Genomic DNA, 13,061 nt, shown 5'->3' with positions numbered 1-13,061 from the left:
AAAAGAAATGGCCGCGCCCCCACCATCGTGTGCTTATTTAATGGAATACCGAGCGTCGAACGAAAGCCTACGCGCATTCCGTAACCACACGAATTTCAAATGCTTGACCTCGGCGATCCTCGGGGGCAGGAGCCGCGCAACGCGATTCTTCCCATTAGTCGCCCAAGCATATCGCGATGCTCTCGGCCAAGGTAATTAAACGCTAGATAATGGGCGTGGATCCCGCACGAAAAGCAAACGGACCCAAGAAGGAAATAGCAATCCGTTCTTGCTGATAGAAACAATGGGACCGGGTGGCTTCCATCGCGTCGACACGACTGAGGAAAGCGAAACTTTGAGTGAGATGGAGAGATTGAGACAGAGAGAGAGAGAGAGAGAGAGAGAGAGAGAGAGAGAGAGAGAGAGTGAGTGAGTGGGTGTCTAGCAGAAAAAACGACGCAGTGGAAGAAAACGACAGGTGCGCACGACCACGGAGCTGGCCAACAACCTCGTCAACGAGGCCGCACCGGAAAACCACGGCGGGGATCAGTCGAGCCGACTGCACGTAAATACGTAGTTCCTTGAACTCGATCTCCTATTTTCAGAATATAGAACGGGGACCACCTAGACCAAGTCTCCGCGATAATTGTTAACTTTGTATTCTTATCTCGATTGTCTTCCATTGTCGTTTCCTTCATTATCGTCATCGTCATCTTCGTCTTCTTCTCCTCCGACAGTCAGTTTTATATCTCTGATCATTAGGAGCGATGTTTTCGGATAACTCTACGTCACCCTACGTCGCCCCAACCCCCGGCATTTCACGACTTTCGGCCGACTGATCGCTGTTATAATCGTCCTACACGCACAGTTCTGCGCAGCCGATTAAATTGCTGTTCGAGAGGCGTAATTTCGCGGGCCTTGAGTAAATAATTCTTCCGATATGCAATGGTTTCGATGAGAAATATAATATCAATATATTATTCGAAAAGCATTTTGTTTATAAAGCCGTGACTAAATCAATACTGCGTTTCAAACGCTATAAAGTCAGAAAGGAAATGCCGTTTCATTGGCTGTCATTATATCGAGGAATCTTTTATCTTTTGTCGGACTCTTTCAAGAGCGCATAATTTCTACAATACACAATGTTTCGGGATGTGCCTTGATAATCGAATGTTCTAACGACTAATTGAACGATTAAACGGATACGAATAAAGCATTACATTGAAAGTGCTCGTGCTCGTGCTCGTGCGTGTGCGTGTGCGTGCGCGCGCAGCTGAATGCCCTAGTCATGTATGCTTTTAACATCGTAATCAGTGTGTTTAGGTAAAATAGATAATATGAAAGGTCTTCTTTGCCGAGCCTTCAATTTCCCTACGCTAATGAAATTTTAAAAGAAGGAATAAGCAGCGTAGGAAAAGCGTTTTTTTTTTTTTTTTTTTTTTTTTTTTTTTTTTAATTTACAAGTAAAGGATGCAAAATTTCTAGAAGAGAATTGAATGTTCCGATCCTTGGATTTAGTAAACGGCCGGCATTTGCCACGCGTCTCAAAATGTCAATCAAAAGTTAATGGAAACGCGCAAAATTACATATCAACGTTGATAGAAATAAGTCTTCATGCGCAACGCATACTTTCTCACTATTTTCTCCCCACTACCTCGAACGCGTGATTTCGCGTGTACCTTACTTGCCTACACTTCATAAAATCACCGATTCAAATATCCACAAGCGCGACTCTTCACTTAAATTCGCCGATTGTCTTTTAGCGCAATGGAACGTTAAATCGCGACACCTTAGCGCGATTTATTAAAGCTCGAGTCGGAAATATCGTTGTAATTGGAAAGGACAAGTCGGGCACTCGAGTCAGTCCGAGTATTTTCCATCGTCGTTAATTGTCGGCGGCACGTCATCCAAAAATACAGCCAGCGACTCGATCTATTATTCGACGTAATGGCAAAAACCAATGGGCTTTGAATGGTTGCGACCCGAAATAGCGCTCGCGTAATAAAGTCTGCAGGAAATAAAGGAAAGCGAAGCGGCGCACGAATGAGGAAGGCGGGTGAGAACGTAATGAAAGCGAAATCACCCTCGCGAGCCGATGGTCATTAATTTCTCGCCCCGGATACCACGGCATTTACCTTCCAAGCACAGTGTGTAACCGAGTGGTAACATCCGCGCGCGGCGCCCATTGAACAAAACCGACGGGACCCACGGCTTCCCGCGCGCTCCCATTCATCAACAATCTCCGACAACGACGAAGACGAAGACGGTCGCGCAGTAGAAGAAGAAGAAGAAGAAGAAGAAGACGACGAAACCGGCGCGGGATTTCCTGTCTCGCGCGCATCCCGGGGGCCTCGCGGCCACGGCGTCACGGCTCGAGGCGCCAGTCTTGCCGCGCCTCCCGGACGACGCGGTCGCGCGCCTCGTCCCATTGTCTCGCCGGGCCACCGGTCCCGCGCTACCACTCCATCGCTCCAACGCTCGCTCCACCACTGCCCAAGATGTTCAGGATGTGCTGCCACGGTGGCTCGCAAGGTACGCGCGATATCGACGCGGCTCACCTCCAAAATCATTATCTAACGTTAAATAAGCCCATGACTTATAGGATATTCAACCTCGGCGCTACGCTACATGCAATTTTAACGACATTCGGTCTTCCATTTTGGAGGGACGATTACGGGGTGTGACGCATACGCTGATACGTCGATCGGTCGATCGGTCGATCCTCCTGCTATCGTCGAGTCGCAATTTCATTAAACTAACAATAATTTAACGGGGAACTCTTTCGAAGCGGTCGCACTTATTAACTCGCGTCATTATCGTCGACAACAACGTTTGCGCGCAAGGTAGAACGAATGGCAATTTGTGTTCACAACGATAATCCAAACAGTGCTTCTACTATGAAATTTTTATTCGCTAATGTCTCAACTGCACGAAGAATCATTAAGATGGGAACTCGAATGGTAACGTCAAGTGATCCCACCTCTATCTTGTCAACTTTATGATATTCACGTAAAAAATAATGCGTTGACGAGCCGATATATTTCCCTTCGTTCTCCCTTTCATGCGTAAATTCATAAATAAGAGAGAGAGAGAGAGAGAGATCCGATGTGATATGTATAAGCCGGCTTTTCCCGGCTAAAGAATCTCAAGATTGCCGCGAGCCGATTGTTAAACGTAAATAACGTTTCAGCCTACACCGAAGTAAATCTCCCCATTTTCGCGGAGCGAATTCCTCGCGAAACTTTCCCCGTATCACACTGCCTTCCTCGATCGTTGGTATGCTCACATACGCATAATTATTACTTACAGCTACATTCGTTTCCATTGGAGCATGAATGTATATATATATATATATATATATATATATATATATGTGCGTGTGTGTGTGTGTGTGTGTGTGCGCGCGCGGGCGCGCGCGTACTTTTGCGTATGTGTATGTATGTTGAGGCGCAAGCATATCGGCGTAAGTGTGTGCTCGGGCTATTCTATCTCGAGCATTTCAATCAATTCCGACGTTGATAATAATGTTTTACCTACGACATTCTGTTTTCTCGCAACTTTCTATGAATCATCCTACTTGTCGATAATAACTCGTAATGTATTGCTTATCTCATTCTTTTATTAGTCAACAAAGTTTTTTCGTAAAACAAGTTGACACCCATATCATTATGAAATGAAAGGTTTGATAATTATAAGAAACCAGTATGGAAAGTAGCTCGTTCTAATCCACCAATACCAATCTTACTTTTGTACTTCGTCCCGCACCTTTACTATTTTCTAGCACAGCCACGAACACTTGTCTAATTCTAATTATGCAAAGTTAAAAATTCATTTAAAATAATAACACGAGTTGCGTGGGAATTTTTATAAAAAACATATCGTACGCATTGTGATTGGGATTACGATTGGATAATATTTTTACAAGTCTTGCCTCTATTTAGTGACGTTCAATGTCATTGCAATTATTTCAATGTATTTAGCTTGAAGTGTCATGTACCTATGGAGTTGGAATATATAAAATAGTCTAGATAATATGTCAATAATGAAATATTTGAATTTAATTCAAAGTAATGAAAATTGCTTGCGGCTTGTAAATACAATATTCGTCTCAAATACAACCTCATTGTACACTAAAATGATTGAGTCGAGGAATGGTACTTGTATAGCGGTATTTTCATACTACTACCGATATCCATGATAATGAAGTAATTGTTTCTGGAAACGATTCAGAATAAAAAAAAAACAAAAAACAAACAAAAAAACAAAAAAAATCTTTCGATGTCAATGTGAAACTGTCGACAAAGTCAAAAAAGTCTTTCGAATATTTTTCCTCGTGTATTTCTGCAATGTACAAGTAACATACATGAGCTTTAATCGATTCTTTTCAATTTATAAAATTTATCACTTAAAATCATGAAGTGAATGTACGAGAAGTACGCATATTATATTACGTATGTTTTTAAAATTATTATTCGCCTTTTTCATCCTGATATTCTTGATAAGTTGCTTCGAAATATCAACAGTTTACTTAATCATAATGTACTATTATTATTTTGTTTTTAATAAAAATCATAAAATTATCCGTAAAATTAGCGTAATACATGTGAAAACAGTTTATAATGTGCATAAAATCAGCATAGAAAGTCATAAAAGTCGGTAGTAAGGAAAGTTTTTGCAAATACATTTAAATCTTCCAATACATCCAAAGAACGAAAATCCCTCGTGCATGTAACACAAATCGACGTAGCTATTATTAATGTAATTATATATATATATATATATATATATATATGTATATATATAGATAATTGTCGAATGCATGTTGAATGGAATAATGTAGAAAGTCAGGTCCGTGCAATTAGACAAACTTTCGTCGAGCATTGGTACTCTAAAGGGACTATACTATCCTTTCAACTTACGAATATTAAGACAATGAAGAGTCTAAATCAACGAAGCATTAACATCAGATAAATTACATCTAAGGGGATATTCAGTTTTAATGATCTGGCAACGTCTCGGTCGAATTGATAAATTCATGGATTCATTGAGAAGAGGAGGAGAGCAAAACGACAAAACGGTTTCATTCGAGTTAACAAACTTGCCTTCTCGCCTAATGAATTGCAACTCCCATCTCCCCTCTACTGCTGCTGTTGCTTCACCCTACCCTCGGCTGTCCCACAGTCGTCCGCCGCCCATCCACCAGCGACGGGTAAAGTAGCCACTTGTGAAACAATCGTCTGACCGACATTTCGTTTATTACAGACATGTCGCCGGTACGATGGAGCCGGCGCAGGTCCTCGAGCTCCGAGGAGTCCGAGCGCAACTGCTACAACGTACAGACATCGAGCGTGACGACCGAGCGCGTCACCTCATCCTCCTCCGCGACCTCGAGCAGCGCCCACAAGAAGGATAAGAAGAAGATACGGGAGGAGCGGCGTAGGGTGTGCGAGAAGATGAATCCGCTGTTGGAGCGAGTGCGGAACGCCCGGCTGAACTTCGCCGGGCAGGAGGACGAGGGTCGTGAGCAGAGCCAGCAGTTCCGCTCGATGTGCGAGCTGCGCGCAGGGGGCCTCGGCCGCGGCGACTTCCGGCGCTCGATCTGCGACAGCGAGCTCAAGCAGATGATCCCGCGGGAGCCCGACGACGAGGACGAGGAGTCCGAGGGGCCGCAGCGCGAGGACGAGGAACAGGAGCAGGAGCAGGAGCAGGAGCAGGAGCAAGAGGAAGAGGAGGAGGAGGAGGAGGAGGAGGAGGAGGAGGAGACCGAGGAGACGGAGCTCAAGGGCCGTAAGCGAAGGTTCGGTTGTCAGCGCGAGGAGCGCTTCGTACTCTTCGGCTTCAAGCTGAACGAGAGTCCGAAGCCGAGGAGGCGCAGATGGCGGCGCAGCAAGGACCCCGCTGGCAGAAAGAGCGATGCCGAGCACGAGGCAGGCGGGGTGAGGCACGCGGAGACCGAGGGACCCGGGCGCACCAAGTCAACCAAGTCCCAAGCAAAGGGGACGAGCGGGGGCTCGAGGCTCGACAGCCTGACCCCCTCGAGCTGCCTCGCGGCCAAATTCAGGGCGATCCAGAACAGGTGGGTCGAGCCCCGAGGCTCCTTCCGAGTCCGAGCCATCTCTACTTGTAGCGATAAACGACGATATAACTAGCCGTCGTGCGATCCCACCCGCATGATGCGCCCACCAACCACTTCCTCTCTCGATCCGTGAGTACCATACTCAACCGGGTACGACGAGGACAGGGTGTGCTTTTAAAAAATTTAACGACGCTCGCCGCCCGTTCTTTCTCTCGTCAATCTCGTCACGTTTATCTCAACTCGTGTCAACTCGGCCCTAAGAAGCATTCGACGTCGAGTGGTAGGAAGCTCGGCGAACACCGAGCGATTATTTAATCATCCGTTAAGCGAGGAGCTTGATCGCAAGCGCGGCCCCGTCTCGTCTCCTGCGTGCTTTACAAACTTTAACGCTTAGCCAATGATAAGCAATCGCTTTTATCTTAGCCACGAGTGTCGAGAGCAAAGAAGCTCCGGCGCAGCTTATTCGTTTGCGCTTCCTTCTTTCGTTTAACGACGTTCAACGGACGCTGCATTTACACGTGATTTTCACGAGACGACAATGGAGCGCCTCCGTTAGATTTACATAGGGAAGCTGTAAGAATTCGCGATTGGGGATCGTCCGCTTTCTTTAAGCTGAAGTGGAATGTGAGCAATTTGACTGGACGAGGCTCAGCTCATTATAATAGTTGGTTTCACTTTCACGGCGTTTTCTCCTCGGATTAGTATAAGCGGACGTTTAAAAACGCAAAATTTCAATTAACGAAAGAGATTCCGTTGCCATTGGTCCTCCTCCCTCGCCTAGGAGTGATCGACCCATCAGCCTCGTCTGCGGCTTAATACATCTGCGTAATGACCGGGGGCTAAACGAAGACTCTTAATCCGCTAGGCGATTGAAAATGTGATAATCTTCGTGGCGACGTATTGGCGGGGGGAAAATACATAAGACTTGAAAAATAAACTCACAAGTTTAAATGAATTAGGTAAGTAGTAAGGTCTTGCAACATTATTTGCCAATAACTTTTATGGGAGGGGGGGAGGGGGGGTGGTGGTGGTGGTGGTGGTGGTGGTGGTGGTGCGCGGTCGCAGGTGTCGTGGGGATAGAGGCGAACGTTGCTGCTTAGGCAGTGCGTAAATGACGTGGATGTTTATGGTCGTGCGATGCTCGTAGGTACCTGAAGAGCTCGACGAGCAAACTCATCGGCAAGATCTACAAGAAGGAGGGCGGCCCCGGGAGCAACAAAGAGAAGGAGCGAAAGAGGTTGCGCAGCTTCTCGTACGGCACGTTGCCGGGCCTCGACGAGCTGCGCACGAATCCGCTATTCGAGGACCACGAGCAGGAGCCCGAGGACAACGACAACGACTCCGGCATCCTCGATAACGACTCGGCGACAAGTTCGCTCCTCGACGACCGCTGCAGCAGCATCGCCTCGGAGTGCCCGGCCATCGGCATCTGCGAGCCCGCCGGCCTTCTCGGGCTACCGCCGAGGGTGCCACCGAGGCGACCGAGCGGCCCGCACTCCCAGCCCCGCAGAGACCTCCGGCTCAGCCGTAGCAGTTCGCTCCTCGACGAGACGGAGCCGCCGGCCCCGCGACACGAGCCGGCCGTGACTCCGGGCAAACTCGTCGCCATAAGGAGCAACGCGAGCGTTAAGAAGACGCTGATCGTTAAGCTGCCGCGCGAGACCAGCGACCAGTGCCTTGGCATCTTCATCGCCAAGACCCCGGACTCGGCGGGCTACCTCGTCGCTCACGTCGTGCCCAACGGCCTCGCCGACAACGAGGGCAGCCTGAGAATCGGCGACGAGATACTCATCGTCAACGGCAAGAGACTGCGCGGCCTCACGATGCCCGAGGCACGGAAGATCCTGAGCAGCGGTGGCGCGCCCGGCGACATCGACATCGTCGTCTCGCGGATGACGCCGAGCGACTCGCCCGTCCAGAAACGCCTCATGGAGAGCAGCGTAGATTACGAGAACGTGAGCATCGAGAACGGGCACGGGGTCATCGTCTCGCCCGAGGCCTCGCACTTCCGTAAACACCAGTCGAGACGACAGAAGAGCAATCGCTCCGAGGACGGCAGCAAGCCCGGGAGGGACGTCGAGAAGTCCATGGAGAGCCTCTCGAACTTCTGTACCCTGCCCAGGCGGCCCCGCAGCACCTTCTCCACCTTCCTCACGGTCGTCTTTGTCAAGGGTCCCGGCAAAAAGTCACTCGGCTTTACGATCGTCGGCGGCAGGGACAGTCCAAAGGGGAGCATCGGTACGTTGCCGCGGACAATATTCGAAAGCCTTTCACTATTTATTATGCCATCGATTCTTTTTTTCGTTTAAACGCACTTTAGTCCATTAACTTCGAATCCTCTGATCGATTAAACCCTAATATGCCCTTAATATATTCAGGCTTCTCGCGACTCCCGTTTTCTAGCCCTTTTTAGGCATTTCTTCTTTTCTCATTGATTATTTTTAGTTATTAATTTATTGATTTATTTATTTTTTCTATTTCTTTGGGTTTCCTTTAAGTTGGGCGTTCGGTACGATTGCCCCGTCGAACCGCCCGAGTTTCCGTGTCGAAACTAACGATGCCGAATAGGATCGCGATTTGCGCATTGCTCGACATCACTTTTATAAATTTAAATTCATTCGAAGGGAGATCGAATAATAATAATAGCCTTATCGTTTTGTCAATTATAAAAGACAAATTTTTTATTCGCAATTTGCTGGTGCGAATTGAATTACGTGGCGCTACGAGCCGATTAGAAGAAGCGATATTAAGATTATTAGGTACGCCTGTAGACACAGCAATGTACAACACTTACATATATCTTATATCGGCAAACTGTATTTCACTTTATTATAATACAATGAAGCATAGGGGTTGTATCATTACCATTATTACTTTTATTGTTAATCGTCGTAATTGTTTACTCATTTATTAGTAATATTATCATTGATTCTTATTTTATCATCCTATTACCCTATTATCGTTACAATCTATTATTACTATTATTACTATTATTATTATTATTATTATTATTATTATTATTATTATAGTTGTTGTTGTTGTTGTTGTTGTTGTTGTTGTTGTTGTTGTTGTTGTTATCGTTGTCGATATCGTCATTTATTCACGTTATCGAGGCTACGTCATTAAAGTCTAGCGCAACTCTTGAAACATTATGCCAACGAATTTTATAAAAATAAATTAATTTTTCAAGGAACAGCTCGTTTGCGCATAATCCGTCCCTTACGTGTCTGTCGTATCTCGCCAATGTGACGAGCAACGGTAAAAACCGACAACCTCCGCAAACTCATAATAATTCACTTAGTGCAGCAATATCGTTATGTACAACGTATGTAATGAGCCGGGCCCGCATGCTTTATAAATAAATAGATAATACTCCATCGAGTTCGCTTTAAAAGCCAACGGGCGAACGTATATTTGTTAAGAGGGCATTTGGTGTCCCCGTAAGCGAACTTGGCCTAAGCGCGCGTTATTTGTTGACATGTTGACAGGCATCTTCGTGAAATCGGTGTTGCCTGCTGGTCAGGCTGCCGAAGATGGTCGACTGCGAGCCGGTGACGAGATTCTGGCACTGAACGGGCAGATATGCCACGATCTGACTCACCGAGAGGCCGTTCAGCTGTTCAGAAACATTAAAAATGGCCCCATCGCTTTGCACCTCTGCAGGCGAGTTCGCAATCGAGAGGCACAGTTAGTATTCTTCTATTCCTTTATCTCTCTCTCTCTCTCTCTCTCTCTCTCTTACTCACTCTCTCTCTTACTCACTCTCTCTCTCTCTCTCTCTCTATATATATATATATATATATATATATATATATCATTTAATATGATTGTTTCCGATGCCAAATCTATTATCTAACGTAAATTACTCATTTTTGTTCATTTCAGAGTGATGAAAGCCAAATCGTGCGCCGATCTTCTATTGGCCGACACGTGACGAATGAAATTTGTACATTCTTATATATACGATTAATTATTATTAATATTAATATTAATGTTATTATTATCACTATTACTACTATTATTAATTATTATTAATTATTATTATTACTACAAATATTCTGTAAATATTGTAAATTATAAAATTGTTGATGAATAAATACATTATTTAATTGAGACGGCGTTTAAAAAAAAGGTTCATACTACACGATTCAAGCCAATATTTGAGTTTGAAAATTATGCGCTTTTTATTAACGAACGAGGCTGCTTAGCACTGCATATCATACAAAATTTCGCATTGTATAATATTCGTATGCAAACATCATACATAATCAAATAAATCTTCATTTTAAAAATCTTAAACATGTTCGAGGCCACCGAAGAGGCACTTTAAAATTAATGAGAAAACAGTTTTGCCGCATTGCAAATATACAATAACGAGACGATATGTCTATGATATAAAACTATACATATACAATTAAAGAAGTTGGCAATAGGCTATCTTCTGCATTACAATTGGGTCGCTTGACGTACTAATAAAGTGTCCAACTGGTCAATAAATTATATAAACGTATACAAATAAAGTACATAATAGACAACGAAGGGGAAAAAAGCAAGAAATAGAGAAAAATAGAAAGAAGGGAGGGAAAGGAAAGAAGAACAAAAATTTATATAAAACAATGAGAAACGGAGACTAGAATCTACGAATTCGAAAGTAGCATCGTGAATCGTCAATCGCCACTCGGATTATTGCCGAAGTCTGCAATGTAGGCACAATTGGTGGTATTCGTCTTCGTCTTCGTCCAAGATTTATTACTTTAGTACGGTGCCGACTTCGGAGGGACTTTATGATACCTTAAACAATAACATTATTACGTAAGTGACATGGTAATAATAATCGATGTAATCGGAGGTTATTGTATTATTATTATTTTTATTAGGTTTATTAGGTTATTGTTAGTGTAGTTAGGGCATTTGGGATATTTATTATTTATTATAATAGTGTATAAATATAAATTGTCATATAGATAGAGGGACTTGCTGGGGGGGGGGGGGGAAGAAATTTTAACGGGCACAAAATTAGCCATCTCTTCGAGTTGTCCAGTTGAATTCAATCTTATTTGTAAAAGAGAAAAACTCACAAATTATAATCATATCGTTATCCTCCGAGATGATTAAAATTGTGCTTATTACGATTTTACTGCTTGGTGAAGTTAATAAGAACTCGTCGTAATAACCACTAGCAAGCGACTTTCCTCAAGATTAGCGTGAAAATAGAAAATTGCCCATAACTCGGCGGTCTGTACGTTTAAGTTTTTTCTCTCTCTTTTCTCTTAATTCATATAACTAGAAATATTATTATACGCTTACTTTAATCTCTTACATATTAACGAGGATTATTTAATTTTAATATTTTTTTTTTTTATTTAATTTTCTTTTTAATTCAATTTAGCTGACTCGCTAATGAAAATTAGTGTAACGCCTTTTAAAATAAAAATTCTTCCTCCTCACACTGACGAAAGCGAAATTTTCCTTCTTTCTCCTATTTCCGAAGCTCAAATATCTTAAGCTGTTTCATCACTCCGTAATCAAGACTTCAAGAAGCTCCATTTAAATTAATTTCACGAGAGATTTAGAATTTCATGAAACACGTCGAGAAATCATGCTAACAGTCTAAACAGTTTAATTGCTCAGAGTATATTACGTCCCAGTTATTATCATTCGCTTATTTGTACGTAATATCGACGGTGCATTTAATTAGGCGAATCAAACAACAATTCACGAATAATTAACCTATCATTATTACAGGCACATCGTCACAATGTTGCCAAACTAATGTACAGAAGACGAACATCATTGTTCTGTGCTACATTATACTCTTTTCTTTCGACCTCTTAGGTACAAAGATGCACGTGCGAGCAAAGCAGAACCATTTCACGGGAGGCTAAAAGATAATTGAAAGTTACCTTTGTCTTCTCGTGAGCTCCAGCTCAACCGGTCCCTCGCGTACAGCCTTAAACAATTCGATGACTTCTTGATGAGTACATCCTCGAAGTATTTTTCCATTCAGACTCAGTATCTCGTCGCCTGGAATAATAAGAAGGGAAGAAAGCTTTAGTCTTACATTCATCCCAGCGGTCCTCTTTAAACTACGAAAGCCAAGTGGCTCGCTACGATAGTGAGCTGTAACGTTGGGAATATCGTAATGTTGAATGTCCATTAAACCATTAATAAACGTGATGGCGGACTTTCGTATCCTTCCACACTCAAACGCGAAATTCACATTGCTTTGTAAAGCTTTGTAAAGCTTTGTAAAGCTTCGGCGAGTATAGTGCACGCGTAACGGCCACGAGCGCTAATCCTGTGTGTTCGCGCCGCGGCACGTTGATCGACACGTTACACCCACGCCCGCGCGCCTTACTCGCAAATTACGACCGCCGAGGATTTTCGGTGCGAGCCCATGGAAGCTTCCATTACCATCAAAACGTGATTAGTGTCGAATGAATCTCAGACGAGTTTCTCGACGAAATGCCCCGTGATAGCCACAACAACACGTCCGACGCCCCTTCCAACACTACTAATACCCATGGAAAATGACGTTTATTTATAAGCGAATATTATTACTATTATTATTGTTATTATTATTTGAAGGCATCGGGACACGGTGGTTTATTTAAGCGCAACGTCGACAGTTCGTTAAAGAGGATAGGTTTCCCTTTTACGTAAGCAGCACCTGCCGAGCTCTAATTAAACGGGGGTTGTTGGATGGGGGATATTAGATGATATGATAAAATAGAAAGAAAATAAAGCTGGTGAGGAGGATGCAAGGGTGCGTGGGATAACGAGCGAAACGGTAAACATCCGGTCCGCAGTCCGAATCACGTGTTCCAACTAACTGGCTGAAATGCGCCTTACGAACGGCAACCGGATCAACGACACGGTTCCCCGGTGCTATTACGCGCCAGGCGCATGACGTGAGACCACGAGCCGCGAAGGGATCGCCGGTGGAGACGGCTGGTGAGGGACGGAGAGGGGCAGCGGCGTGGCGGGGGGGGGGGGGGGGGAAGGG

The 13,061-nt window shown here is 44.3% G+C and overlaps 2 protein-coding genes across 2 annotated transcripts in view; one reads left to right on the top strand and one right to left on the bottom strand.

Moving 5' to 3' along the window:
• LOC105364311 (pro-interleukin-16) overlaps nucleotides 1-10,062 on the top strand; it is a 39,292-nt gene extending 29,230 nt beyond the window's left edge. Inside the window, exons 3-7 of the mRNA XM_011502208.1 lie at nucleotides 5,242-5,616; nucleotides 5,719-6,055; nucleotides 7,203-8,293; nucleotides 9,544-9,742; nucleotides 9,941-10,062. Of these exons, the coding sequence (XP_011500510.1) occupies nucleotides 5,242-5,616; nucleotides 5,719-6,055; nucleotides 7,203-8,293; nucleotides 9,544-9,742; nucleotides 9,941-9,989 (2,051 nt within the window). The 3' untranslated portion in view covers nucleotides 9,990-10,062. The remainder of the gene's footprint in view (nucleotides 1-5,241; nucleotides 5,617-5,718; nucleotides 6,056-7,202; nucleotides 8,294-9,543; nucleotides 9,743-9,940) is intronic.
• A 117-nt stretch (nucleotides 10,063-10,179) lies between these two features.
• The window catches only part of LOC105364310 (uncharacterized protein DDB_G0287625), a 72,832-nt gene continuing 69,950 nt past the window's right edge, over nucleotides 10,180-13,061 (bottom strand). Inside the window, exons 7-8 of the mRNA XM_011502207.1 lie at nucleotides 11,959-12,079; nucleotides 10,180-10,846 (exon numbers count right to left, since the gene is read on the bottom strand). Coding sequence (XP_011500509.1) covers nucleotides 10,810-10,846; nucleotides 11,959-12,079 — 158 coding nt within the window. The 3' untranslated portion in view covers nucleotides 10,180-10,809. The remainder of the gene's footprint in view (nucleotides 10,847-11,958; nucleotides 12,080-13,061) is intronic.

Source organism: Ceratosolen solmsi, unplaced genomic scaffold, assembly GCF_000503995.2.
Source record: "Ceratosolen solmsi marchali unplaced genomic scaffold, CerSol_1.0 scaffold31, whole genome shotgun sequence".
NCBI lineage: Eukaryota > Metazoa > Arthropoda > Insecta > Hymenoptera > Agaonidae > Ceratosolen > Ceratosolen solmsi.
Note: the sequence above shows the minus strand (reverse complement) of the source record. Positions and strands in the feature narration are given on the sequence as shown.